The following is a 25,724-nucleotide window of genomic DNA, read 5'->3' as shown; positions in this document are numbered from 1 at the left end:
GCATATCTCGGTCACTATGGCCGTTGCTGCCGTTAGATTTGCAATCTCTGCCGGCACTCTCAACATTTGGGCACGCTATTTGCCTCCTTCCTGTACATATCCGGCTGGTTTGCTGCCAACGCCCTCGTCTATACATGGGCAGCTTCGGCTGTCAGCCAAACGCCTGAGGAGCGCGTGTGCAACAGCAATCATCATTGTCATGAGTCAACTCGGCAATATCTGGAGCCCTTACATTTTCCGGTCCAATGATCCTCCTCGATACTTGATGGCCATGATACTCGTGATGGCTTTCTCCGGAATAAGTATCCTTGGCTGCATGCTAATGAAGGCGGTACTGCGCCGAGACAACAAGAAGCTCATCGCTCAATACGAAGGAACAGGTCAGACTCCCACCCTTCACACCATGTAACTGAGCAGCACAGATGCATCATCTGCTGAGGATTATTCGCGGTGTCTCCTGTTCCATTTTATGCACTTTGTACCATACTTGGGACGCTTAGCAGTGATGTTTGCTAATCGAGACCAGGTATTGGTGCAACACTCCGTAGAAGATCCATTTACTTTGGTTCTCTAGTTCGTAAGGAGAATATTTTATTTGTAAAACCCTCTCAAATGATTATAGGACGGGTGAAAGCGGCACCAGGTTACAATGGTTAGGGGCTAAGACCTTTTTTTATCTGGAAGCTCTATGAATATAGCTCCCTATTCAAGTGGGAATCCCGGGTGCCCTTCAAACTTCACACCGTCTCTCCAAATTCCTCTGATATTCAATAGGTCCTTTATGTCATTGAATGGATCCCCTTCAACCAGCAACAAATCCGCCTTCAACCCCGGTGCTATTCTTCCTCTATCTGACCATCCAAAGAGATCGGCCGTCAGACTTGTTGTGGCTCGCAAGACCTCTAGTGGTGATAATCCCGCTTTGGTAACTAGAAGGTACATCTCGATATGTAAATTCGTCCCGAATGCTAGGCCTGGAGCCCCTGAAGCAGCGTCCGAGCCACTGTTCAAAGTTAATTCCTCTTTTCATTTTCTGGAGAAGAAATTCTTACCAGATGATGTCTATTCCAGCCTTTTTCAATTGGCGAACACTTTCAATGGCGTACTCCCACTTCGCATTCGGCGCTTTCATGTGTAAACAAGAATGCATTAACTCAGCCTGCGCTTCGGATATTCTGCTTCTGACCCTGGGGTCACTGGCAAATGACTTGTTAATCCCCTCCGACTCCCCCGTCAAGGATCCCGCAGCGACTAGAGTCGGGTTCACCCAGGCATTATTGCGTTTGTAGAGTTCGATGACCTCTGGTGTAATGGGCTGGTCAAAGAACGTGTGTGCTAGCCCGTCTACTCCGGCGCGCAAAACTTCTGTTGTGTCTTCGAGCGATAATGCGTGCGCAACTACTTTTAGCCCACGTTTATGTGCAGCATCGACTACAGCCTTTTGAACGGCTTCTCTTGGCTGGTTCAGTGTTGGCCCTTCAAATCCCACGGCCTTCCCACTTTCGTGCATGAGTTTAATATAGTCAGCGCCATCCCGAACGGCTCTTTGAATGAATGGCTCGGCATCTTCCTCGTTCGCCACATCTGGCCAGTCATCGTAGGTTGCATTCTGGCAGAGTCAGTACAACTACCAAAGCTTTCACTCTGCAAGTGCTCTTATGTTGACAAACCTTGTTGTTACTCAATTTCTTCTCAACCCAGGCAGGCCAACCATTATTGATCGTTGCTGCAAAATGGCAACTCTTGATGTCCGGGAAGTCCTTTCGTTCTTTCGCCCATTGTTTCTGCTGTACGGCGTTCGAATGTAAATTGTGCATATCCATCAAAGTGGTGATGCCAAATCGAAAGGATTGCTCTGATAGACTGGCTTCCCCGTAGGGATGACTGTGGGCATCTATGAGACCCGGGAGCAATGTATGGCCTGGCTTGGAGATTTTTGGGAGATCAGTTTTCTCATGTTCTTGAGAAATGCCCTTGATAATGCCGCCTTCCACGAGTACGCTAGCGTTGTCGATGACTTTCTCCCCGTCAAACAGACGGACGTCTTGTATGATGAATGAAGTCATAGCGAACTGGTGTAATATCCTATCCCAAATGCAAAACAAGCCAGATCTCTCAGACGGTTGGTAAACGTTGTTAATGGCAATTCGTGACCGTACGTCAGTAATTGCTGCAATCAGGGAGCTTGCCTGTCTCTCACTTTTCAGATCCTAGGAGCTAGTAGGACGATTGTTGCATCGGACTTAATTGATAGATGCAAAAGAAAATTATGAGATCACGACAAAACATTCAATAATGCACATCGGCTTCCAAATCCATGTAAAATGATGGAGCCCCGGACTGAACGTGCCAAGTAGAAGATGGCCTTGACAATGTGGAGGTGTCAGGGGTTGAAGAGTTCTTTCGGTCCGAGCGTGCAGTCTCTGTTCCGAAGCGGCAACCACCAACAATGTCCACTGGCCCGAGAATTGAGGCAGGTCAAGAAAGGAGGTAGTGTGTTATTTTGATTGCAATCATCAGCAAGTCAATGCTCCAGTACCTAAATACTATCCAAAACTCTACGCATAGATTTGTCAAAGGGCAAGGGAATCTACCTTGGGATAAGAATAACTCCTTTGGTAGTTCAAGATCACCATGACATCAAACAGTGGTACAAGTGGTGGAGCTGCTACGAAAGATGTGAAACTCACCCGACGGCCAAGTCCAATTGGCCTGGCACACGTTGTTCTGCGATCTACGCCAGAGCAATACCAGAAAATGGTCTGGTTTTACAAGGAGCTTCTAAATGGAGAAATAATCCTCGAAGAAAAGACGTTCGCATTTCTCCGTTACGACTACGAGCATCACCGAGTTGGGATTCTGATGACACCGAACACACAACCTAGAAAAGGGGATGTTGCAGGACTTGAACACGTCTCATTCACATTTGCTACACTTACCGATATGGCACGCATCTATCAGCACCTCAAAGGCGAGGGTGTTGAGCCATATTGGGCAGTCAATCATGGTATGACTAGTAGCATGTACTATCGGGATCCGGAACGAAACAAGGTGGAAATACAGGTCGAGAACTTCGACACGCCGGAGGAGGCGGATGCTTTTGTGAGGGGTCCCTTGTTTACCGCGAACCCAGTAGGCACAGACATCGACCCGCCTTCATGGGCGGAGCGTATTTTGAATAAGATGAAGCCGAACGGAGAGGAAGGGTTGTCTGAAGAAGAAATGAGAGATATCAAGGCGAGAAAAGAAATTGGCCCTAGGCATGAAATACCTGAGATCGCTCTTGCGGCATAGTTTGAGTCTATTCAACCTCAAATAACGACCTAGATAAGAAATTCGGTTGTTGAATACCAAGTCATATCAACCACGGACCTTGTTTGACCGTTATACAAGAGTTATTTTCATGTAAGCCCCTGTGTAGAAGATATCCAGGTCATAATTCAAGTAGACACAGTTAACTACAGAAATTTCGCCATGAAAAGGCATATTAAAGCCTGATTGATCATGCTAGTTGCATGATTCATTTTAGAGCAGAGGATGGTTTAGCGACAGTAAAACTGCTCAGGTCCTACATGGCAGCAACGCTTTCTCAAAAGATGACTTGTTTACTACAATGCTGCACATGCAAGATTTTCCTCACTCAGATATGACTAACATCTTGTTCTCAATAGTTCCAATTCCTTCAATCTCAATTTTGACAACGTCATCATTCTTCAGCCAGTTTCGTGGTTGCAGGAAGGCGGCAACACCGCTATAAAGGGTCAATAATTAGCCCGACATTTGTGAACTCTGCACGACTTACTTCGGAGTGCCGGTCATGATGACCGTTCCCTTCCTCAGGGTCATTCCTTGACTCAAGTGTCGTATAATGCTGGCGATACCAAAGATTAGGTCATCGGTCTTGCTGTCTTGTCTAAGTTCGCCATTCACCCAGGTCTTCAAACTTAAGGTTTCTGGGTTGGGAACGGCTTTGTTCGATGCGATGACAGGACCGATAGGGCCAAAATTATCAAAGGACTTGGCGTAGCCGTGTTGCGAGCCTGACATCTTGGGCCATTGCCAGTAACGGGCAGAAATATCGTTGCCGACAGTGTAGCCGAGCACGTAGTCAAGAGGGTTTTCGTTGGAGCCTACGTTCTTGACGTCTTTGCCGATAATTACGGTCAGCTCTCCTTCGTAGTCCAGCTCCTTGGCTATGGCATCGACGTGGATATCCTGAAAGGGTCCAGCCAGTGTGTCTAGCCACGTGAGCTGATGATGGTGCCAGAATGATGAAGGCTAAAATACCAGCAAATTTTGTGAATACAACTGGATAATCAGGTATCGGTAGCTGCAGTTATTTGTCAGACTACGTTGTGACTGACAGTGATAGATATCGCACATTGGCTTCCTCAGCATGAACTTTGTAATTCAACCCTATGCCAATCATAATCGGGATCGAAACCACGGGGCACAGTACCTAGTTTTTTTGTTAGCCTGATGGCCTGAAAGAAGCAGTGGCTTAATGAGAAATTCATACTTTTGCAATCTCGACGGTGCTTCCGGTCAATGGAAACTCGTCCCCAAACACATCAGAGATATCGTATGTGGGAACTTTTTGGCCAACAAGGTTCTTCTTCCAGTCCGAGCCAGCCTCTCCATAGTGGACATTCCCACTGCTGTCTTCGAATCGAACAAGTCTTGTAAATTGGGCCGACATTTGGAGGAATTCTTCTCTGCGTTGGACGTTGGAGACTGGCAACGCCCGAGCCGATGTTCAAGAACAATATAACCAAAACAGTCCCATCATTCTGCCCCAGAATATCTACCTAATCTAAGAGTTCCGAGACTGGATTAAGTTGTCTGGAAGACGGGTTCTCGGTAGCCTAAGGCAAAAGACCCGAACTCGAACAGTCCGAGACATACGCTCACTCAGTGGTCTCGGCCCGGACACATTGATGTCCAGAAGCGATTTAGAACATCCATCGCGGCTTCCACAGTCGGGAGAGGAAAAGACCGGAACAAATACCCAAATTTTTTAAAAGTTTACGTCTTGAATACAAGCATGCTATGCGCGGCTATCCTCTGTGATCCCTTTTAATTCAACGAGAAGAGTAGGTGCGGCAACGGGTACAGGTAGAATTCGTCCCAAAACCATACTTCACCATGGAGTCCAAGAAGATATTCCACGCACTTATTGTTGGGGGTGGTACTTGTGGATTGGCAATCGCACATGGCTTGCAAAAGGTATGAGAGAATAAGAAGCGAGAGAGCTGTACTCAGCCTCCTGCTTCTACCGCACAGCTGAGACCTATCAGGAAGGCATACCATATACGATTTTCGAGCGAGACTCGGAGGAAGACTACTGGAATAAGACTCGGGACTGGGGTTTGTCGCCCCTTACATATTTTGAACATGCGACTGAAGATTTTAGGCATGTTATTGCACTGGGGAAAGGACTTCTTGATGAGAACTCTGCCCGAGGATTTGCAAATCAGATTTGGGGAAACGCTTGTAGATCCAAGATATAATGGGGCAGAAGATGTCCCCATTCCTCATATTAATGGGCAAACTGGAGAGGTAATGGCGCGAATAGCAATGCCAGCACTGGTTCGAGTTTCGAGGAAGAAGCTCCGGAATTGGTTGACATCGAAGAGAGATCTCAATATAATGGCCAGTCCTTCCATCATCGACTTGTGCCACTACGAAGCTAACATCTACTAGTTCAATAAGAAGTTGAATTCGGTTAGCTCGACTGGGTCTGAGGTCACAGCGACATTTGAAGATGGCTCGACCGAGAGGGGCCATCTCCTCGTCGGTTGTGACGGCTCGCGATCGAAAGTCCGAGATTATCTGGTGGGATCAGAAGCGACAAAACCATTCGATACTGGGATGACGATTATCAACCATGCTTTCACTGGGTACACAGCTGAACAAGCTCTTCTCATGCGAAAGTACCATCCTGTGGCAACTTGTTTCTACGATCCGAATGTTGATGGCATATTTCTGCTGACAGGTATGACTTAGCTATGCTTCCATATACTTTCGAAATCGAAATGTTGACTATGATAGTTCTCGATGCATCCAATGAGGAGAAGCCAGAGACCTGGAGCTTTCAGATTCATCATGCCTGGTGGGGAGCACCCAGTGTCAAGGATCTGGTTGACCCAAAGGTTCGCCTGCAGTTTTTCAAGGAACGCAGTTCCCGCATTTGCGAGCCATTTGCGACTGCCGCGGCCGCCCTTCCTGAAGACACTGTGATACCAGCCGACCCTGGACAGCAATGGTCACCAATTTCCTGGGATAACCGTGATGGGACTGTTACAATCGCAGGGGATGCTGCTCACTCTATGCTTCCTAGTAGGTCACAAAAGCAACAGATTTGTATGGTGCTGACAATGGGAAGATCGTGGCCAAGGCCTAAACAATGCCATGCAAGATGCTGCAGAGGTTGTCGACGCTGTCAAATCGGCCGTTTCAGGAGCAGCCACTTTGAAGGATGCCATATCTACGTACGAAGATGGCATGCGCCCGCGCGGAGCCAAAGACGTCGCGCTTTCTTTGGAGACAGCGAAAAAGCTCCTTGTATCAGACTTAAAGGAGAGTCCTATGTTCAAAGTAGGCCTCCAAAAGATGGACGGCCAGACAGTAATTGAAGTGCCAAACGCAGTGCAGGTGGTGGAGTGAGTAGACCGGCAGAGGTACAGAATAGCAATGAAACCTTTAGAAACACATGAGATCTCGGCATTGAAAGTTACAAGAGGCAATATTCTCTGCCAGCATGAGCATAATATCGATGCCTAGGTAATTTAGATTAAAGGCTTGAAAACCATGGTTCTATCAATACTCCTTTGAAATCCGCCTGTCATACATTGTCAAGCTGTCTATAAGTACAGGGCCTCCTAATATCCCTAACCTGGCCCAATGAATAGTTTGTGACCTCATCTGGCCCCCTTATTTTGGAAATCGGCGATCTGGATAGTTGTCAACTGCCTGCCGGGCAAATGCTGTAATGTCTCGAGCAAAAGGGAATCCTAATTTTGACCCAGTGAGGAAATCCAGCTGCCCGAAGTAGCCGGCAGCAACATCCAATAATGCCATGTCTGATCGAGTCGAAGTAGATGCTGGATTTTTCAGGACGTGAATGAATAAATTTATGAAAGCGTGCATTGGGTAGTGCAACATGAACCTATTTGGTTGATTAGTACTTGCACAGCAATAAAAAACCGAGTCAAATTTCGTACGCATGCGTATTTGCTCCGTTTAGATCAAAGTGCCTGGTCATAATGATGATCTTTCTCGCGGATTCCACCACTGTCGCCGAGCTTTCACTGATTTGTGCATCAATCTTTCTCTCCAAGTCACTTTTGGGGGTTGTGCCGAAAGCACTTTTGATCCATGGATAGGCTAAAGGCGCGTTTAGAACCATTGAGAGGTCGTAAAAGGAGCAATGTAGCAAGATGATGCCCAATGACCTTGAGAGTTGAACGTTCTCAATGTATTTGTAGCAAATCCTCGGTCGCATTTCTGCGGGTAGAGAACTTTCCCACGACAACAGCTCCTGGTTGTACTTCGCAACGATTTCTAGCAGCTTGGTAGGTTGGTCGTCCAGGCCTTTTGCTGAGAGTGCCTTGCAAACTCGGCTCGAGATTTGACAGCTCTGGACAATACTTTTCAAGAAGATCGGGTCGAGCGTGCTATCTGGATGAACCATTGTGGGGATCACACAGCTCACATCGTCATCGTCGATTACCTGCAATTCCTTGAGTCAAGCGCGTGCAACAGAGTTGATTGCCCATAGCCAGAGCAGGGAAACTTACTGAAGAGCGACCAATCCTTCTTGAAATATTCTTTTCACAACTGTACACAGCCCAAAAAAGCCACGTATTTTTTAAGCTGTCGCTATTCAAAGTGGTTTCGGCCGAAGCAATCTTTTTATGAAGTCCCAGAGCCTGTGCCACAAGTGCAGCATTCGCAATAAGTCCAGATCCAAGGGCCGGACTGCCGAGCCCCTCTGCAAAGAGTGCCTATGAGAGCTAAATTTAAGGTGTGGGGAGGGAAAAAAGAACATTGGGACTGACCATTGCCAACAAAGCTCGGACAGCCCCGATAGAAGGACTCCTGAGTAATAGTTCGCTATGAACTGACAGGGCATTTGAAAAATAGCTCCAGGCCTCCTTTTGAATACTTCCAAAACTGGCGGCGTAATTGGCAGAATTATGCAGACGGCATCCAGAAGCGTAAACGGTGTTCCGAATAGCATAAGACACCGGATCCTCGTCTTGATGTTGTCTGTCGAAATGAGTTCGCAGTTGGTGCTGGAAATCTAATGGATGGATGACCTCGAACAAGGAATCCACGGACCGTTTAAAGTAGGCTGCATACGCGAACATCAATGGGGTGGTCTCATTACCAGATCAAAAACAACTCACCGTCAGCATATTCCAGGGCAAGCCTTTGTTCTGGTTCTGCACCTCGTACGGTCGGTTCGTTCCTCTCCAGTCTTAGCTGCTTTGCCCAAGCTGCAGTCAGGTCTCCGGCGATGGTTGTGAAACTACCTGTGCCATGCCTCTGCTGCACCCAGGCAAGACCAGAAGAGGAGCATAGTGACAGCCAGCACCCAGGACCTAATGTTCTTTAGTTGTTGGACTCGTATTCTCGATTGCTGACCGACCAAAGTGTTCCGGGATTATCTGTAGGGATTCAATCACGCATTCCAAATATCCTAAAAACAATGAGCTCTTACACTCTGTGATTCAGTCGGGCTGCCATACTCGGCACGCTCAGGGAGAGGTGAAGTAAAGTAGCTTGTCAGGTCAAGTGATGCAGCATCGAAGCCCCAGATACTTGCACTTTCGTCGAGCGAAAGAGACTCAGGATCGTCAAAAAGATCATACAAATTGCCAACGGGAGATTCAATGGCAAATCCCAAGCGGTCAAGCGGCTGGAAAGACAACAGCTTTTCCATGGTAGTCTGGCCTAAATGGAAAACACAAAACCTCCAAGCAGCGCTCGATAGGCGGCTTGTAAGGATTGAACGTGGCTTGAAATGGGGCGACTATTGAGTATTGTACTGTGCGTGTCTCGTGGATGAATAGAGAGATGGTTGAGTGACCTCAGCACAATACGATTCCGAGTTATCTTTCGTGGATAGTCTCTGAGAAATCTAAGACGGCTTTGGTGAAGCCCAAAGTGCAGGCAGAGAAGAGGTCTCAATTCAACCTTGCAAAGTTGGCCTGCAGGATGTGAGTGGGAGAAATTGGATGCATGATAGAAATGAGAGCCGAAAAAAGGCGGGGTCTCCGGGCTAGGTGTTGGGGTGGGCCTCCCGGGGATGCTCAAGTGTGGTATCCTCTACTGCAACCGCCCGTGTCAAGATGGTTAGTGGGCTTGATTGCAGCCGAGCACCTCGAGGCTGATGACACTGGCTGACCGGCGGACTGGCTGCGGGGGTGCCATGAGACCCACACCAAGGACTGTCCTCTGTGCCTCTGGGCGCTCCGCCAGCTGAGCAAATGTAGCCGAGTTGCCATTTAATTAGCCACCCAGCAGCAGTGGTGGCTGCCATGATGTGCGCTTTCACAAGTCTCGAAAATGCACCCATCGAGATTGTCCGATGACTCCCTGATGGGAATTTCTGTCTAGTACCTGGTCTCGATCCCCAAGAACTAGACAACTCTCGTGTCTAGCACGCGTTGTTCTCAAAATGTCTTCTCAGTCTCCTCATCTCAAGATCGAGAGAGTCGCAATAGCCTGTCGAAATTGTCGAGGGAGGAAAGTCAGATGTACAAGTTCCACTGCGATCTTTGACGGTGGCTGGGCTAACAAGCAGTCTGCTACAGGTAGTGGAGGAGACCCGTGCAAAGACTGTCTTAGGCTAAGTAAAGAATGTGTTTACCCTCCAGCTCAGAAGAGGAAGCGGAAAGTTCGAGACACAGAGGTTAGACGGCAGGCCAAAGGCAGCCAGCCGATTCGAAATGATCCTGCTTCCAATCCCGAGAGCGCCCACGATAGAGACTTGGGAGGTTTCGATGAAGGGGACGAGATCTTGGAAGTTGAAAATCCCTGGTTCGTCCTGTCCGGCTGCCATCCTCAGGATACAGCTCAGAACTTTAGGTCCCCGACAAATGAAGGTGACCGTCAAAGGAATCAAGACATTGGGGCAATTTTATCCCCGCTTCAATCGACGCGTCCAACAAGAGCTTCAACGCCAGACTCCCAAACCGACGTTCTAAATGCAGCCCTAGTCGATAAAGCCGATGTCTCTTTCATAGAAGAGTCTGGCTGGGAGTATTACGAGCCATGGTCATGGCGGGCTATTTGCACAGATACCGGGTCGCAATGGATGCAAAGATTGACAGGGAGTCAGGACTTTGTGCGTAGCGTAAGGACATTTAAGGAACACTTGAATCCAAAGAGCTCGGAAGACAGATATCTGACGTTAATTCCAAATTACACGGAGCTTGAAGAGGTGCGTGCTTGGGAATATGTGAATGGTGAGTGCAATTCAGGCAAAGGAACGAATCCATGCTCATAGAGACCGTGGCAGCGTTCTATGAGAACTGTTGGGAGGCTGACCTTGGTATTCTGGACCGAACTGATCTTGAAGTTCACCTGCAAGCACACTTCAATAATCGAAGCTCTCAGAAGGATCCTGCCTGGTTTGCTCTGCGAAATATTGTCTTTGCAGCTGGGTATCGAAGCCTCCTAGCTACTGACCCTGCCGTTTCCTTTGCTGCTGCACAGGTCAAGGCCGGATACTACTTCAACAATGCATTATCCATGTTTACAAGGCTCATACTGCCACCCTCGAGTTTGATGGCGGTCAGAGCGTTGACACTGATGGTACGCATCCCATGGCGTCATGCTTCAACGTTCAAGCTGACTATTATTCTGCCACAGGCCTGTTACGTTGAAGGAATGGGCAGCCCTGCTCTCAAACATAGTTTGTGTGCCAATGCTGTTCATATCGCTCAGTGCAAGGGGTTATACCGCCAGCCCGATAAAGCTTGGGGTAATTCTGAAAATGAGACCGCGAAGCGAAATTGGCTCTGGTGGACAATTTATTGTCTTGAAAAACACCTTTCCCTATGCAGTGGTCGACCATCTGTTATCGATGATGACAACGTCAGTACTCATGTTCCCTACGCGATCCCCAGCGGGAGCAACATCGATTTACAAAGCCTCAGCATCGCAGCAAAGCATGCAAAACTGCATTCTCAGATATCTCGGCACCTTCTTTCGTTCAAGGCTCTATCGATGTCAACGAAGGACCTGATAGTCGCCGTCAATCAATATCACGACCAGCTCAGTCAGCTTCTGGAAGATATGCCTACGCCTTATCGGATTGGAACCTTGGCCAGGCCACCATATTCTAATCGCATGTTGATCCAGCTTTTGTATCTGCATTTTTCCATCTACGGGAGCTTGATGGCGGTTCATGCCCATTTCTTCTACCCCTGGATGATTTCCAGACATACTACGGACGTTCAGAATGACGCCCTTGAAGCACAAATAGCCTCCTCGGCTGCGACAGTGGCTGATGCAGCACGCAAGATCATTCTCGCTCTTAGACTGGTCAATTCGAACATCACCACGCCTTCTTGGTTGACATTCTACTATCCAATATACGCAGTCATCAACTTGTTCATCTTCCTTGTGAAGAACCCCTCATTGCCGTCCGCAATGTCAGACCTCGGACTGCTCGATGTCTGCGCTGGACATTTCGGATTTATTGAATTTCTGACTGCATCCCGAGTTTCCATCTCTCTACCACGAGACGCTGCGAGCGCCGCATCAAGAATAGTTCGATTGGCAAAAACAACTGAATCAGGGCGCGCGCCTGCAGCAGACGCGACAGCGCAGATTCATTTCGGGCACGACTATCAGCTTGAACCTGCTGACATTGGCAGTGCCGGCTTTGGCAGTCTCGAGCAGGACGCCATGGACTTCAATGATGTATGTTCCGTCCCCGAAACGCGTAAGCCATCATCCCCAGATTACAGATCTGCTAACGAACCCCGGTAACAGTTGAACAACTTTGTGGACCTGGATTCAGGCGCCTGGAACCTACTCTCCTCATTTGACATGCTTGGCTCACAAAGCCAGCATGCGAATGCAATTACCTAGCCCCCGATTACGAAACTTACGAGCACAGTAACTGCTCGGCATCGTCAGCAGGGGTCCGTGTTCATCGGTCGAGAAGGTCATTGCGGACCCGTCGACCCTGGTCCGCAGTGCGAGCACACCAATCACCGTGTTTCGGTCCGAAGCACAGCTTTTTCTCGGCCCGGGATGGATGACCTTTGCACATTTGAGCGCCGGAGTCAGCGCAGGTTAATTGCGAAGCTGCCCTGATCAATCATGAGGAAGACTGCAATCTCTGCTCTCAACAGGCCCTCGCACAAAACATTGACAGCTTCATTGTGTCAACGTGATCCTGTCAGTCTTGGCTGGGATAGACCCCCGCTAAGTCTCTTCACATGTGACCACTAATACTCGCCCTGGACGGCCACTGAAGCACCGTGGCTCCTGCGGCCGCAAAGTCGCTCGCACACCGGATTCGCGTTCGCGTTCGTTTAGTCACTATGGCAAGCCGCCAAACCACATCTTGCAGTACCAGGGTAAATTCCATCTGGACTAGCAAGCAGTCTAATTCAAGTTCTGAAGATCAAGAAGGTGATCAAAGGGATGACTGCTCTTGTAACATTCACAGATGCATAAATGGGGGCCCGAAAACGCTGACATCCGCTCCAGTCATTCGGGTCAATTGTCGGCTGGTATCATTAAGCTTCGACCATCTCTCTGTCGTCACTGGTCAAGACAAACGTTGACACGTTGGGGTATCTGAGTGTGAGTGCCCCCTACTCGGTACGGCGTATTACAAAGAAAGAGAGTGGAGTCGGCATGCAACATTGCACCGAAGCCTGCTCAACCTGGAGGTCCATGGATTATTGTTAGGCCGGCTTGAAAGACATCATAAGATTAGTCACAGTTGACTTCTAACCCAACTGGTCCCTTGTCAGCTCACATGAATTAGTGCTTGCTTTCACAAACTACTTTGAGGCCACCAAGGTCCGATGGATCAAGACGCATCAGTACGGCCTGCGAGGAGAGCCTTCCTCCAGTGCCACGAGAGGGAGCAAGCAGTGTGAACGAAGGAATACCAGACAGGACACGGGCGGGGGCGCCCAGAAATGGAGGGAAACCGCGGCCCACCGGGCTGGAATGAAGCTGCACTTCGTTCGACCGTGAACTTTCATAATTAGTGCGTTATGGTACATCAGGCCTCCCAAGGCCACAATGGAAATGAACGAGACGAACACACCACGCCGCTGAGACTTTCGGTCAGAACCTTCTATTGAGAGGCAGAAGTAAAGAGAAAATCGCATGCATCTTACCTGGTCAACAATTTGTTCATCATTCACGAAGGGAAAGTCCAACGAAGCACGCAGGATACGCAAAAGGCCTTTGAAAGCACCATGGCCCCCGCGACGACCCATGACTATGTGATCCGCCAGTTAGGCACTCAGGAGCAACAAAAGGCATTTTTGTCCAATCCGTATAGTTTGCACGATCCTTATCATTTCACACCAACCGATGTCCATGAAGTGTACGATATGATTGATCCTCTCAAGAACCCAAAGCTGTCGCAACAAGGGAAAGTCGTGTTGATCACTGGCGCGAATAGGGGGATCGGCCGAGTAAGCCATCCTCGAGGTTTGCAAAGGGAGATTCCATTCTGTACAGCGTCTGACAGCGCGGCTTTCTGAGCCGAGCAGGGTATCGCGGTGGCATTTGCGAAGGCCAGGGCGAAGGCCGTGGTCCTCACAGCTCGAGATCTGAGCCTGCTCGAACAAGTCGAGAAGGAAATTCAGGAATCATACCCGGACACGAAGGTCCTCGTACACAAGATGGACGTAACGTCCGAATCCGATGTCAAAGTCGCCTTCACAAAGGCCATGGAAGTGTTTGACGCTGTCGACGTCGCAATCCACAATGCGGGCCTGAACATCGACTTGGCGCCTTTGGCTCAAACGGACACGAGCTCTTGGTGGTCTCAATACGTAAGCTTCAGCTCTTAACAATGGACCGAGAGCATCGAGATGTTCGGTGGTCAAATTGACCAGTAATCAAGGCTGACTGAAACCAAAACCCGTTTAGGAAGTTCACGTCAAGGGCCTGTATCTCGTCGCGAAAGAGTATTTGCAGCACCTCGGCGGAAAACCGGGAAATCTGATTCACATCTCATCTACCTCAGCGGTCAGCTCGTTTCCAAACCAAACCGGTTACGGCCCCAGCAAGCTTGCTGCGAACCGCGTCGTTGAGATTTTGCAATATGGTCAGTAGCAATGCGAGAATCCATTTCATTTGAGCCTCCGAACTCCTGCCGCCAGCCCGATCACCACGATCTTCACCACTTCACTAAAAATCTCCTCTACAGACTATCCGAACGTACGCTTCTTCAACCTCCACCCGGGCGTGGTGGAGACGGGCATAGCGAAATTGCACCACGTCAAAGAAATGGGATTCGTCATGGACTCGCCAGAACTAGCGGGCTGCACAGCGTTGTTCCTGCTTACCCCGGAGGCAGAGTTCCTGCGTGGCAGATGGTGCTCTGCGAATTGGAAAGTCGATGAACTTGTGCAGCTACAGGAGGAAATCGTCAAGGAGCACTTGTTGGTCAGTGGCTTGAATGCGAAGTTGGGAAAGAACTAGAGCCAAAAGGCAGACCGAAGAAGACTCGAGGGTGACTTAGGATTTATAGACAAGGCTGAGACATCAGTCTTCCTTCAGAATTTCATTCGCCCAGAGCACTGCTCGTTGATGCACGTTCGACCCACCGTCTAACCCAAGACTAGGTGAGGATTGACTAGAGACGATGTTGTGTACTTTGACTCTCTCATTTGCAAAGCCGATCTCGCGGCCATAGAAACACGCACGTCGCATCAGCTCCGCAAACTCTGTGCCTTGTGCATGAAGCAGCGCTCGCAAGCCGTTCTCGAGATTCACAGTGTCAGAGAGGTTGTCTACAGCGTTTGTGGGTTCTTTCATCTCGCTTGAGATTGAAGCCCGAAGAAAAATCTTGGTGTATGGAAGTAAAACGTCCTCGGGTCTGCCGACGGACGGCCAGCGTTGCAAGACCTTGCGTCGACGAGGCGGATGAGCGGCTTGCGGAGGCGTTGCAGAGCTCTGTTCAGGTGCAATAATGTCTGAGACAGATTCGGCGGAGTCTCCATCTGACGATGACTGTCTTGCAGATTCGTCGCAAAGAGCGCCCGTTGCGCTACTTGTCGGTCCTGGGCTGTTCTGTCCCCTGTCGTCGTCATAGGGCCCAAATGATTCGTCTTCGATGTTTTCGGTGTCTTCGATGTTTTCAAGGCCCATTTCTTGCATCAACACATCACCTTTTGTCTCCTGGGGTGTATCCCTCCCTGCCGCACGTAGAAACAGCAGCGGGCTCGCGAAGGGATCGAAATAAGCAGCAGGTGTCTTGAACAGTTTAGACCGCAGCCTGGATAGTTCTTCAGCTGCTGCGAGCACCGATTTATCATTCACGCCAGTGAAAGGTGAAGCGCGCTTCTTTTCCCGCGAAGCTCTTTTAGACGTCGACGGCCTGCCCTCCACGGGCTTCCCAGTTGATGCTTGAAGCTGTTTGATAGTCTCATCCAGTCCCACCCAGTCAACGATTGGTTCAAGCATGGTGACTGCATGGACATCGTTCGGTCGTGTCAATGCTAACATAGCGGCTAATCCTCCCCCTAAGCGAGTCCCTAGCAGACTAATCTTTGGCTTCAGCTCATGGCCATGATTGAACAGCGAAGATGAGGATGTCAGGAAATTGAGCCCTTCGGATACATCATGGACTGGAGCAGGGAAGTATGTGTTTCCAGCAGGAGGTTCCATGGAAGGGCCGAGACGGTAGTGAATAGTGACAACAGTTGTGCCCGGTGAGGCGCAGTCGAGGAGGCTGGAATGTTCATCTAAGAAGGGCCATGCTTCAGGGTCAAGAGATGGACCTGTAGGCAGATGGACGAGAACATTTCGCTGCGTTGATTTGTTGTCCGCATCTGACTGCTGGCACGAGAACACCCTAAACACACGCTTAGTATCGAATTGGCAAACTGATAGGGATCTAGCAAACCCACTCAAGCTTGATGCTCGCGCTTAGGCCGATAGGGATCTGAATGACCTCATGCTTTCGCGGCGCGTCTGCTGCGAGGACGATAAATCGCTGTCCTTGGATCAATAGATGAATAGGGCAGGCATGCCTCGAGCGAAGAGCGTATAAAACAGAGTGACCGAGACGGCCAGATGGAAAGGGCATCACATGGCGGGTTGCACGCATCGAGGTCTCGAGAAAGGCATAGGTCGCAGTCACGGTGTTCGCAATTCGGTGGTTGATAGACTTGGCAGCAACCACAAGGCTGAACAAGGCTGAGTCAGTTTTCGTTGGATGCAAGCATTGTGCTACATGGACTCAGGGCATTGGCCAAGGAGGTCTTTCATTAACATTGACAATGTCCATTACTCTTAGGGCAGCCGCCCCTCTCAACCTATCCAGGGAGAACGCCACCGTGCTATGCTTACTTTATGCTATGATACATTACGTCTTGGCTGAGGACTAGGCCTTGTCCTTCTCCTTGTCCTTGTCCTTGTCCTTCTTTCCTTGCTTCTTACGGACCTCTCCAGCGCCCGAGCCGACACCCTTTAGTTTGAGCTTCAAACTAGGCTCAGAGCTCTGGTCTCTTGTTGCCTTTGTCGGTGTGACTTGTATGGTGTCGCCATTTGTCTCTTTGAGAGGACTTTCAGCATCTTTGTCATCGTCCACTGTGTTGATTTCCCGGAGTTTTGATGGCACTCCTATGGCTTTCTTGTCAACCTTCCTGGTGTCGCTGATCTTCTGTTTCTTCTTGATTGCTGGTGCGCCGATTTCCTCGTCAGCCTTTCTCTTCACTCCATTGGGAGCAGCTTTGGGTGAGTTTGCACGACTGTCTCGAGGGGTGCCACCGATCTTTGCATTTGCTTCTCTTCCCGCTGCACGATCTTTCTTTAGATAGCAGCTTCCATTGAGATGTGTTGCAAAGACATTGACGGATTTCCAGTGGTCTCCAAGGTGCGAGTCTCGGTTGGGACATTTAGCAGCAGGATAATCAATCTCCTTGAATTCAAACTGCTCAGTGGGGATGGAAGATGATGGAGTCAGTTGGTCTGACGCTTCGGAAGGAGCTGGTGAGCCAGGATCGTTCTTTTTCTTGTTCTTGCCTTTGGCTTGGCCCTTGACCTTGACACCCTTTTTTCGCTGCCCATGAACATCATGCTTGTCGAGAATGATCATCGGTTCTGTCTTACAATATTGCTCTGTTGCGTCTGGGACAGGCCGAGAGTTCCAGCCGACTCTAGGATATTGTAACCGCCTGAGTCGACAGTTTGGACATCTGATGTGTTTGACAGTTTTCATCGGGTTGCCCTTAAGCTGAACCTGACCAGCAGTGAGAACAGCAGAGTTCGTTTCAACGGGTTCTTGGTCGGCGTTCTCATCATCTTGTTGATCATTGCTCAGTTTCTTACCGAGCTTCTCTGCTCGCTGTTCGACTTCAACAACAGCGGTTTGCATCCTACCAATCTTCTCCTCTTGATGGATCTCCAAGAGAATGTTATGCACAATGCTTTCTAGTGAATGCTCTAAAAGGTAGGTGATCTTGAGGTTGTCAGCTCTAGCCGGGGGATTGGACAATATGCAACCTACAGCGTCGTGTTGCTCCGCGGCAGTCAGAATGACGGGCGATTTGGAAGGTTTGCTGCTGGACATGATAGCTGGGGTATTGTCTGGCGGTGGACAGTCAGCGATGATCTCAGGATCAGCCATGAAGCGCCTCCACAGCTCCAGGTCAGGAATGGAGTTTGGAAACAAAGAGATATATGCTCTATCTAGAACCATGATGAAGAGACAAGCGGGAAAGACTGGTGTTCTGAGGGGGGAAATAGCAAAAACCTGTGCTGGCCAGCAGTACACAGATGTCGAAGAGTTTCTTTGTCTGGAGATATGGACATGTGCATGCGTAGATTGGGAGGAAGTTGATGTAGCGGAAGATTGCAGGTGGCGTATATGTAGATAGATGCATCATGGGCAAGGTAATTCCATACAATAGCAGACACATTGTGGCCATTGTCCTGAAGATATTCACTTACTGTGTACTCAAATGTGAATGGAGAAATGGCTGCGCATGTGCTTCTTTTGCTATTCAAACACCTTCACTCCTTGCCGCACCCAACGGGCTGTATTGACAGTCTAACCTTCCATGAATCGAATGCTGTATAGTGAAGTAGCTCTTGATTCCTTGTTCTGGAGGCGGTGCCCTGTGAAAGGGCCGATGGCAGGACCGTGGAGAGTTTCTTTGAGTGGCTCGTGATATCGACACCGAAACAGAATGTCGATATGGTCAAAGGCTACTGAGTGAATAGGTCAGGATGGTGTCTGGATCTGAGGAGAACAATCACTCGACTTCCGGCCGAAAGAGTAGTGATCTATGTGTTTGTAGAGAGAAGCAGTGGTTGTAGAGAACCAGTGACTTTGAGCCGGCGAGCACCCAAACTCCAAAGTGGTGGAAGGCAGGATGGAACGTTTGCAGCCGCAGCCATAATTTTGCATCTATCGGGTTAGTGGCTTACCGCCCGGATAAAAGGGCCTAAATGGCAGGTGCAAGTTGGAAAAGTGAGTGCGCCCTCGGCCCCAGAACAAGCCTTGACAGCACTATCTCTAGCGCCGGGAATAGCCGCTTAAGCATCTATTTGGCTACGAAATCTAGCAGGAGCCCTCGTCGATATCGGCTGTAATGTGTAAGTCGTGCCTTCCATTTTTTACTCCTTCTTCCTGTAGGCAGGAATCCTGTTTGCTGCTCTGCGTCGCGTCGCGTCGAACGACAAATTGACCACCTCATATGCGAGTCTGTATTACTCCAATTAATTTCCACTCTTGACCGTGGAATACGCGTTGACGACCGTGTCAGGCATCCACCACGTTTTGGAGGTTGGGCTGGAGGCGTAACTTGCAAGATAAGATGCCACAAGCTAGCCTTCTCGCGTATCTGACACCACAGCCATCAACCTCTGCACCTCCCTCGGTGTCTAGTCCACCATTGTCACTGAACTTGTCAGCCGGAGCAGTGGGTTCATTGTGCAACGGCACTGAAGATTCATCTGTGCCTGCTGGTGCGGACATAATCGAGAAGGTTCAACATCAGCTCTCCACAGATGACAGAGCCGGAACCATCCCACACTTTCCAAAGGCCCAGATTGTCCATGTCTCTCGGGCTCACCTGCCCTCAATCCAAAGACTGACCAACACCACTTTGCAAGTTCGGTACAGCGATAAATTCTTCCAGGGTACCTTGACCGATGACGGTGCTGCCCAGCTATCCCGTGTTGTGCTCTACTCTTCCGAGCCTGTAGGATGGATTCGATGCTGTTTGGAGCCTTACGGTCCGGAAAAGGGCTCTCAGCCGCAATTGCAGCAGATATACATCCAAGCGTTGGCTTTACTCGCACCGTATCGAGGCATTGGCCTTGCTTCCATTCTGCTCAACACGATTATCAGTTCACCATTAGCGCATGCGCACAACACAGTGTGTATATATGCACACGTGTGGGAGAAGAACGAAGATGCTTTGGAATGGTATGCCAAACGTGGGTTCAAGCGGGTCTTGCTACTTGAAAGGTACTATAGGAGATTGAGACCCGGCGGGGCTTGGATCGTTCGAAAGGAATTGAACAAAAGTTAACGCCCTGAGAGCCTCTGGTCAATGAGATAGTTATCACGAGTGCTCATATGAGAGCAAGGGCGATTTTGACACTCCTGCTTTCACGACATCAGAGAAGAAGATGAAGCAGAGTCTACGGCCATCAGGCACGGGATCAGTATTTACTGCATGCGCAAGCTCAAGCTCACTTGCGATCCCAATCGCAGTCTTGAGGTTGGACTGGCGCCCGAACAGGGATGATGTTTCGAAAAGAAATGGGTCTGGCTTATCGCCCAAATTTGAAAGCCTTCATCTTGTGCTGGCAGCACCAGGGGGCATTCAGCGTCTCCCACTCCGACCTAGACAATTCGATGTTCAAGGACCAAGACCATCCCGTCGGGTCAGCCTGTCCAGCATTGCTAGCAACTTCAAAACCCGCACAGGGAAGATTCAAATTGCCCGCTTTTGCACCAATTTTTACCCATTCTATGCGCCGCTTAGTTCTACGCACGTTGGGCAAGACAAGGATGAATCTTTTCTGTCCCTCCACTGCCTAGCGAGCCGGGAACACCGCCGAGAGCAACATCTTGACTGGGTGCATTCAAGTAATTATCCACCATTGTCAGTTCAGCGGGAGAAGCTGATGTTAGCCTAGCCGTCCTTGACTTTGACCTTACAGAAAAACAGCGACGTGTCCGGCACTGAGGGGCAGAGTGGAACTTCGCCGTACAGAGGAGTCGTTATATACTATGTAGGATCTTGGATACGTGGCGAAGCTCATCCGTCCGGAAAATCGAGATATACACCAGCTTCTCACGGGATTATTCTGGTAGTAAGTGGTGCTTTCCAGAGACCGCACCCGGTGGAATAGAACTCGAAAATCACGCATTCACGATCAAGTCAATCAATCCACGTGCCCCTGTTCCAAAAAGATTCTTGAAAGTGCTTTTTATTTTTCTTATATACAGAATCTTGACAACGCCCCCTTCTCTCTTGTTTCCCTGGCCTAGTGTCCCGCTTCTTTTGGTCTCATAGTACAGAAGAAACATACGACTCCTCGAGTTTCCGCACCTCGCGCTTGAACGCCTCGACTTCCTTCCAGCAATCAAGGGGTTTCCGGTCGTTTAATCTCAAGCAAGAGATGACATTTTGTCTCCTGTTTCGGGCAGAAGCCCTTCTAATTAGCCTTCCCTCCTGTGACCACGAAGTGTAGGCACTCTGTGGGAGATGGGGGAGTGGAAAGTATGCAATCTGGGTTGGGAACCTACGCAGTCTCAACCTCCCTGGGCAACTCCTTGACGACCTTCCGCTGACCCAACGTCTGTTTTAACTTCTCGATCTCCTGCTGCACTTTCTGCGTCGTCTGAGATTTCCGCGCTTTCTCCTCGGCGCTCTGTGAGGATAATAGCTCCTTAGGAGACAGGGAGAGGAGCGACGAGTCTGTTTGGGAATCTGAATCACCGCTCGCAATCTTCTTCCGGATGTCTTCTAGAACTTCGGATTCCTGGGCCTTCAACTTTTCAAGCTCGGCGGCGACACGTTGTGCGATGTGTAGTTCGAGCGATTTGGCGCGCGTGGAGTTGGTCTATCAGAAAGAGCATGGATGTCAGTAATCAGAGATTTGGTTCTCGAGGTTTGCGGCTATACTTCTGAGGACGCTTGTAGGGAGTCTACAAGTCTGTAAACAAAGGGTCAGCCTCGCTCCCTGGTTGCCAAGAGCATGCTCGGAGAGCAATAGCATGCTGCTGCTCCCTGAAAGAACGCACTCTTGAGAGAATTGAATGGGCGTATCGCTGGAAAAGACATGTTTGGTAGAGTCGTCGGGCTTGGATTGACCGGCACCCATCTTGGGTAGATCTTTCCAGAAGCGAGCGTCGATGTATGTGCTAACACACTGTTATGGCATGCCCAAAGGCTGCAAGTTCAATAGCTCGTCGCAAGGGCAGATGTCTCTGCTGTAGTTCAACATGTGCTAGTAGCACCGCAGTATGGCCTTGCTGGAAGCTTTCCACTGCTGGCGCTGCGGATTAATTGCTTGGCAGGTACATTTTCCGAAGCTTCCAGATTTGGATTGGGAATATTTAGGCGACCCGAAGGTGCAACCCTACGCGAGAATCTTCATGCCTTCGTCTTCTCCCATTTCCAAATACCTCCAGGTACGTTCTTCTTACCTGTGGTCCTTACGAGCGAAGAAGAAGCTGTTTTGATGACAAGATTCACGAATCACGGTTATCCTCCAGCCCGAAACTCGCCTGCTTTGTTTGCCGAAGATGCAGACCAAAACGGGTCATTTGCACCTATTTTTAGGTCGAATCGAGCAACAGGTTGGCCATGCTCTTCCATGAGTGCTTCAGATATTTGTCTTTTGGATGACAATGGGACACCGCTGATGCCTTATGATCTTTCATCAGCGCGAATGAAGCTGCCTTCGTCTTACCATTGCGCGCGGCTCGGGGACCGGAAGATCTGTCGTGGCGCGGGGTAGACTCAAGGCTTATTCCCTATATTATCCAAAACTCTCCTACGTCCATTGATTACCAATGTGTTATCAATCTTTACCTTGTTGGAGTAAAGAGGTTCATACACGGTCCCGAGAACGGGAAGGCGTTTCATTGTTTGGAGTAAATTCTGTGGGAGTTGGGTTGGATCGTGAAGCACACCATCCACCAGCATTGGCTTCAAAGGCAATGAGCAATTCTTTCTCTAACCCTTTCCTTGAGAGAGACCAGAACATGTCTCCCTCAAATGCGAAACCCAATGATATAGACTCGGATGGAGCTGCTGAAGATGCCCTCTTACAGCGATATGGACTCGACGCCGAGCATTTGTCGCCCCGACTGGAGTCAAGCGGCCAGCCAGGCACGGCGGCTGTGAGTTGCGTGAAGGTACCTAGATACTTGGGCTTTTGTTTGATCAGCAATGGGACTTACTGTGGCAGGTTTTGGTGAAAAAAAGTGCGAAATCTAATGCCAACAGATTCGATTCGCTGAGGAGAGAAGTTGCGGCATTGAGTGGCATTTCGGATAGCCGAGTCCCACAACTTGTAGAAAGCACAGAACTACAATCAAACTTCTGGGTTGTCATCGAGTTACAACCGGGAATGTCTCTGTCCCAATACATGCAGAGTTCAGATTCTCAATCAGCTGATCAGATCAAGTCATTCATTAATCAGCTCTTCTCAGGTGTGGCTGTTATCTTCAACTCGGGTTTTGCTCACCTACGCCTTTGCGATGAAACAATATTCATCGACGACACTGGCCAAGTAACCATTCGGGATTTTCACTGTGCCTATGGATATACACCCGACAATATCGGTGGAATTTATGCTTGTATTGATGCGAAGATTGGGAATGATATTTATACGGCCCCCGAAGTGTTCTCAAGCATCAGGTATAATGCTCGGAAGGCTGTGATGTGGAGTTGTGGTGTGGTTATCTATTTCATATGCACTGGGCAGACTGATAAGCTGTCGACTTTAGCCCATCCTGCATTCGAAGATGAAGCCGTGGTCAAGCCAAAACGGAAGATGTCCACGGCGTCACAACAAGCGTTGAAGGTACCGGTGGTAAATTATCCTGATCGATTCGCCGTGCCTGCCTATGCGAGGGACATCATCTCGAAAATGCTTCAAGTCCAACCGGAGAAGCGAGCTGAATTAATTGAAGTTGCGGCAAAGGTGCCCAAGGAATTTGTTGGCAAGGAGACAAGACCTCTGATGGAGTTGGCGTGGCTTGACTACAAATCGCACGTCGGCCCCAACGCAGGTCTGTCACAAGGTGCATCTGACGATTCCAGCTTGTTCTCCTTTGGCGGGACAAGTGTTTTCAGCAGACATTCGTTCAGCCAGTTACTCCCAGGCCGACGAAAAAGCTCTGTTACAAGAGACTGGGCGGTGGCGGCTTCGCCGCAAGGCGAGAGTAGAAGAAAGTCATTCTTTCGCTAACTAAGGAAGAAACCTCTCTAGGTTCTAGTGTACGATACTTAAGCAAGCAACTGTGCTAGAATATCTAATGCTTTCAAGCTACAAGTGTTTAAGGATCAACCATTCGCGCGCATGCGGCGCCCACACCCCATTTATTTCACTTGTCAACCACTCCTCCTGATTCGAGGATTGCATTCTTGTGGAAAGACGGCTGCGAACGTCGTGCTGATAGCCGCGATCTTGTACGCGTGACATAATCACGCCAAATGTTAGGCCCAAGTTCAATTCGATTGAATCAGTAGTGTGGTCACCAAAGGGGTACTTCCATCAGTTGCGAGGGAGCGCCCAAGTCCTGTGACAGCGACAGTATTGGTCAGAGTCTCGGTCTCACAGTTCGCGAGCACAGCCATACATTCGTTCATCGACGGAACGGATAACTCAGATGGAGTGGATTTACCGGAGGCAGAGGCATCCACCCAGGCTGGGAACCCCTAAAACCTCCGAAAGGCAAATTTCCACCCCCAGAAAGCTAGTGGCTTTCAGGCGAGTTCCAGGCGAGTTTCTCAGCCAGCCTTACCTGGCCCTCGCCCCGGTCCGGAAATCGTGGACACGCGTTCGGCTCGCAACCTTGTCCATATCCGTATCCTCCCCATGTTGTGATATTTGGTGATTTTTTTGTTGAGCCGTTTCGACCCGGAAGTCGCCTCTGCCATTCACATGACCACACAACAGCCGCCAGAACTTTTCTGATCGGAGCGCATCGCGTTGAAATGATCCCAGTATATTCTTTGCTTGACTTCTTCGACCGGTGTGGTTCGCCGTCGTAATTCCTGCTGGATCTTGTTGCGCGCCTCAGACAGCCGTTCGATTTGTTTCTGGTTGTGGTAGAAGCAGACTCTGGAGTCGACCCTCCCGTTGAGATTTTGGATCACCCAGTTAAGTTGCTCGGTATCTTTCTCGTTCCAATCGACTTTCTTGCAGAAGATGCAGCTGGTGTCGCTCGGGGCCATGGTTGTTGCCTTGGTGTGGTTCGTGGATCGGTGGGAATTAGATAGGCCTGTTTTTCTACGTGATTGTAGGTGTACGATCTTTGAAAAGGGATGATTGGAAAATTCTCCAGAGAGCGAGTGTCCTTGGTCTCAAAGCAAGTCTTGTCGTGTTCCTGGATGTTGCCGGCCTTCGGGTCTTAGTTTTGTTCCTTATTCAATATTCATTTGCGCGATGAAATGCTGACAAGCCCCGGGCACCTGAGGATGGGGGGTCACCAGATAAATATGTACTCGGTACCTGCATGGATGCGAGAATCGCCGCATTCTCAACGCGCGCATCCTGGCCCAATTCAGAATGAGCCCACATACAAGATGTGATTAGTGGCTCATTTCCCCGCCTTTCAGTGGAGAATGTGGCTTTCAATTTCCTCCTTCTTTGGGCGGGTAAAAAGAGGGTGCATCCAAACGTGTCCCTTGATCAACTTACTTACGTGGCACCCCGCTGGTTCCACCTGTGGTCACAATAAGAAGGCCGGCCGTTCTTGGATATGGACCATCGAACTGACTAGTTAACACTATCCGCAAGGCAAACAGTTGGCGGATTCTACACTTCCTCTTATGCATAGCTATGTCGAGACAAGCTTGAAGCCGCGTTCTCTGCCACGCAAAATGGAATATTTTGATCGGCCTGGATCTGGTATCATGGTTTGACGTGGAGATTGCACGTTGAGAGCGCCACTCGGAACATTCTACGTCCTCCACGCCACCAATTCATTGCCATTGCGTCATAGCCCCTAACCCCTCTAAATCCAGTGTTCTCTCTGAGTCTATTGGGTGATGTGGCCCGACTGTGGTACTTCTGCTTTCCATCGGTAGGATGCTGATACATGTTCTTGAGGTGGTCCTTATTGGCCTTTGCGGACGTATATATTTTCACGATAAGTTCCTTGAGGCGCTGCATAATCGGATCAGGATAGGCCTCGTGCTCTCAGTACCGGGAGGAGTAAATGGATGATATCTTGGAATGAGGCATCGACAACGGAAAATTGGGGGGCTTATCTATTGTTGTAAAATGCAAATACTTTTTACACATTA

General features: G+C 49.4%; 14 protein-coding genes across 14 annotated transcripts; 7 read left to right on the top strand and 7 right to left on the bottom strand.

Moving 5' to 3' along the window:
- Nucleotides 1-16: 16 nt before the first annotated feature.
- On the top strand, nucleotides 17-409 carry A1O9_02727 (uncharacterized protein; the record flags this gene model as incomplete). Its single annotated transcript, XM_013408298.1, has 1 exon — nucleotides 17-409. The coding sequence occupies one exon, from the start codon at nucleotides 17-19 to the stop codon at nucleotides 407-409; it is 393 nt and encodes a 130-aa protein (XP_013263752.1).
- Nucleotides 410-702: 293 nt separating this feature from the next.
- On the bottom strand, nucleotides 703-2,066 carry A1O9_02726 (uncharacterized protein; the record flags this gene model as incomplete). The annotated part of the gene is made up of 3 exons (XM_013408297.1): nucleotides 703-1,003; nucleotides 1,053-1,609; nucleotides 1,671-2,066. The coding sequence occupies 3 exons, from the start codon at nucleotides 2,064-2,066 to the stop codon at nucleotides 703-705; spliced, it is 1,254 nt and encodes a 417-aa protein (XP_013263751.1).
- Nucleotides 2,067-2,634: 568 nt separating this feature from the next.
- Nucleotides 2,635-3,294, top strand: A1O9_02725 (uncharacterized protein; the record flags this gene model as incomplete). The annotated part of the gene is made up of 1 exon (XM_013408296.1): nucleotides 2,635-3,294. The coding sequence occupies one exon, from the start codon at nucleotides 2,635-2,637 to the stop codon at nucleotides 3,292-3,294; it is 660 nt and encodes a 219-aa protein (XP_013263750.1).
- Nucleotides 3,295-3,636: 342 nt separating this feature from the next.
- On the bottom strand, nucleotides 3,637-4,699 carry A1O9_02724 (uncharacterized protein; the record flags this gene model as incomplete). Its single annotated transcript, XM_013408295.1, has 5 exons — nucleotides 3,637-3,751; nucleotides 3,803-4,238; nucleotides 4,288-4,330; nucleotides 4,382-4,459; nucleotides 4,520-4,699. 5 exons carry the CDS (start codon nucleotides 4,697-4,699, stop codon nucleotides 3,637-3,639), a joined length of 852 nt encoding a protein of 283 aa, XP_013263749.1.
- Nucleotides 4,700-5,145: 446 nt separating this feature from the next.
- A1O9_02723 (uncharacterized protein) lies at nucleotides 5,146-6,666 on the top strand (the record flags this gene model as incomplete). The annotated part of the gene is made up of 6 exons (XM_013408294.1): nucleotides 5,146-5,226; nucleotides 5,298-5,367; nucleotides 5,414-5,675; nucleotides 5,730-5,995; nucleotides 6,052-6,339; nucleotides 6,386-6,666. 6 exons carry the CDS (start codon nucleotides 5,146-5,148, stop codon nucleotides 6,664-6,666), a joined length of 1,248 nt encoding a protein of 415 aa, XP_013263748.1.
- A 267-nt stretch (nucleotides 6,667-6,933) lies between these two features.
- On the bottom strand, nucleotides 6,934-7,693 carry A1O9_02722 (uncharacterized protein; the record flags this gene model as incomplete). Its single annotated transcript, XM_013408293.1, has 2 exons — nucleotides 6,934-7,168; nucleotides 7,224-7,693. The coding sequence occupies 2 exons, from the start codon at nucleotides 7,691-7,693 to the stop codon at nucleotides 6,934-6,936; spliced, it is 705 nt and encodes a 234-aa protein (XP_013263747.1).
- A 1,992-nt stretch (nucleotides 7,694-9,685) lies between these two features.
- On the top strand, nucleotides 9,686-12,108 carry A1O9_02721 (uncharacterized protein; the record flags this gene model as incomplete). Its single annotated transcript, XM_013408292.1, has 4 exons — nucleotides 9,686-10,475; nucleotides 10,529-10,824; nucleotides 10,882-11,937; nucleotides 12,010-12,108. 4 exons carry the CDS (start codon nucleotides 9,686-9,688, stop codon nucleotides 12,106-12,108), a joined length of 2,241 nt encoding a protein of 746 aa, XP_013263746.1.
- A 1,352-nt stretch (nucleotides 12,109-13,460) lies between these two features.
- On the top strand, nucleotides 13,461-14,697 carry A1O9_02720 (uncharacterized protein; the record flags this gene model as incomplete). The annotated part of the gene is made up of 4 exons (XM_013408291.1): nucleotides 13,461-13,682; nucleotides 13,761-14,045; nucleotides 14,143-14,320; nucleotides 14,423-14,697. 4 exons carry the CDS (start codon nucleotides 13,461-13,463, stop codon nucleotides 14,695-14,697), a joined length of 960 nt encoding a protein of 319 aa, XP_013263745.1.
- Nucleotides 14,698-14,760: 63 nt separating this feature from the next.
- Nucleotides 14,761-15,885, bottom strand: A1O9_02719 (uncharacterized protein; the record flags this gene model as incomplete). The annotated part of the gene is made up of 1 exon (XM_013408290.1): nucleotides 14,761-15,885. The coding sequence occupies one exon, from the start codon at nucleotides 15,883-15,885 to the stop codon at nucleotides 14,761-14,763; it is 1,125 nt and encodes a 374-aa protein (XP_013263744.1).
- Nucleotides 15,886-16,603: 718 nt separating this feature from the next.
- A1O9_02718 (uncharacterized protein) lies at nucleotides 16,604-17,920 on the bottom strand (the record flags this gene model as incomplete). The annotated part of the gene is made up of 1 exon (XM_013408289.1): nucleotides 16,604-17,920. The coding sequence occupies one exon, from the start codon at nucleotides 17,918-17,920 to the stop codon at nucleotides 16,604-16,606; it is 1,317 nt and encodes a 438-aa protein (XP_013263743.1).
- Nucleotides 17,921-19,040: 1,120 nt separating this feature from the next.
- A1O9_02717 (uncharacterized protein) lies at nucleotides 19,041-19,760 on the top strand (the record flags this gene model as incomplete). Its single annotated transcript, XM_013408288.1, has 1 exon — nucleotides 19,041-19,760. The coding sequence occupies one exon, from the start codon at nucleotides 19,041-19,043 to the stop codon at nucleotides 19,758-19,760; it is 720 nt and encodes a 239-aa protein (XP_013263742.1).
- Nucleotides 19,761-20,982: 1,222 nt separating this feature from the next.
- Nucleotides 20,983-21,564, bottom strand: A1O9_02716 (uncharacterized protein; the record flags this gene model as incomplete). Its single annotated transcript, XM_013408287.1, has 3 exons — nucleotides 20,983-21,303; nucleotides 21,366-21,396; nucleotides 21,485-21,564. The coding sequence occupies 3 exons, from the start codon at nucleotides 21,562-21,564 to the stop codon at nucleotides 20,983-20,985; spliced, it is 432 nt and encodes a 143-aa protein (XP_013263741.1).
- An 886-nt stretch (nucleotides 21,565-22,450) lies between these two features.
- Nucleotides 22,451-23,661, top strand: A1O9_02715 (CAMK/CAMKL protein kinase; the record flags this gene model as incomplete). The annotated part of the gene is made up of 2 exons (XM_013408286.1): nucleotides 22,451-22,588; nucleotides 22,612-23,661. The coding sequence occupies 2 exons, from the start codon at nucleotides 22,451-22,453 to the stop codon at nucleotides 23,659-23,661; spliced, it is 1,188 nt and encodes a 395-aa protein (XP_013263740.1).
- Nucleotides 23,662-24,353: 692 nt separating this feature from the next.
- A1O9_02714 (uncharacterized protein) lies at nucleotides 24,354-24,650 on the bottom strand (the record flags this gene model as incomplete). Its single annotated transcript, XM_013408285.1, has 1 exon — nucleotides 24,354-24,650. One exon carries the CDS (start codon nucleotides 24,648-24,650, stop codon nucleotides 24,354-24,356), a length of 297 nt encoding a protein of 98 aa, XP_013263739.1.
- Between the last annotated feature and the right edge of the window lie 1,074 nt (nucleotides 24,651-25,724).

This window comes from Exophiala aquamarina (genome assembly GCF_000709125.1).
Source record: "Exophiala aquamarina CBS 119918 chromosome Unknown aczIA-supercont1.2, whole genome shotgun sequence".
Taxonomy (NCBI): Eukaryota; Fungi; Ascomycota; class Eurotiomycetes; order Chaetothyriales; family Herpotrichiellaceae; genus Exophiala; species Exophiala aquamarina.
This window is presented reverse-complemented; position numbering and strand designations above follow the sequence as displayed.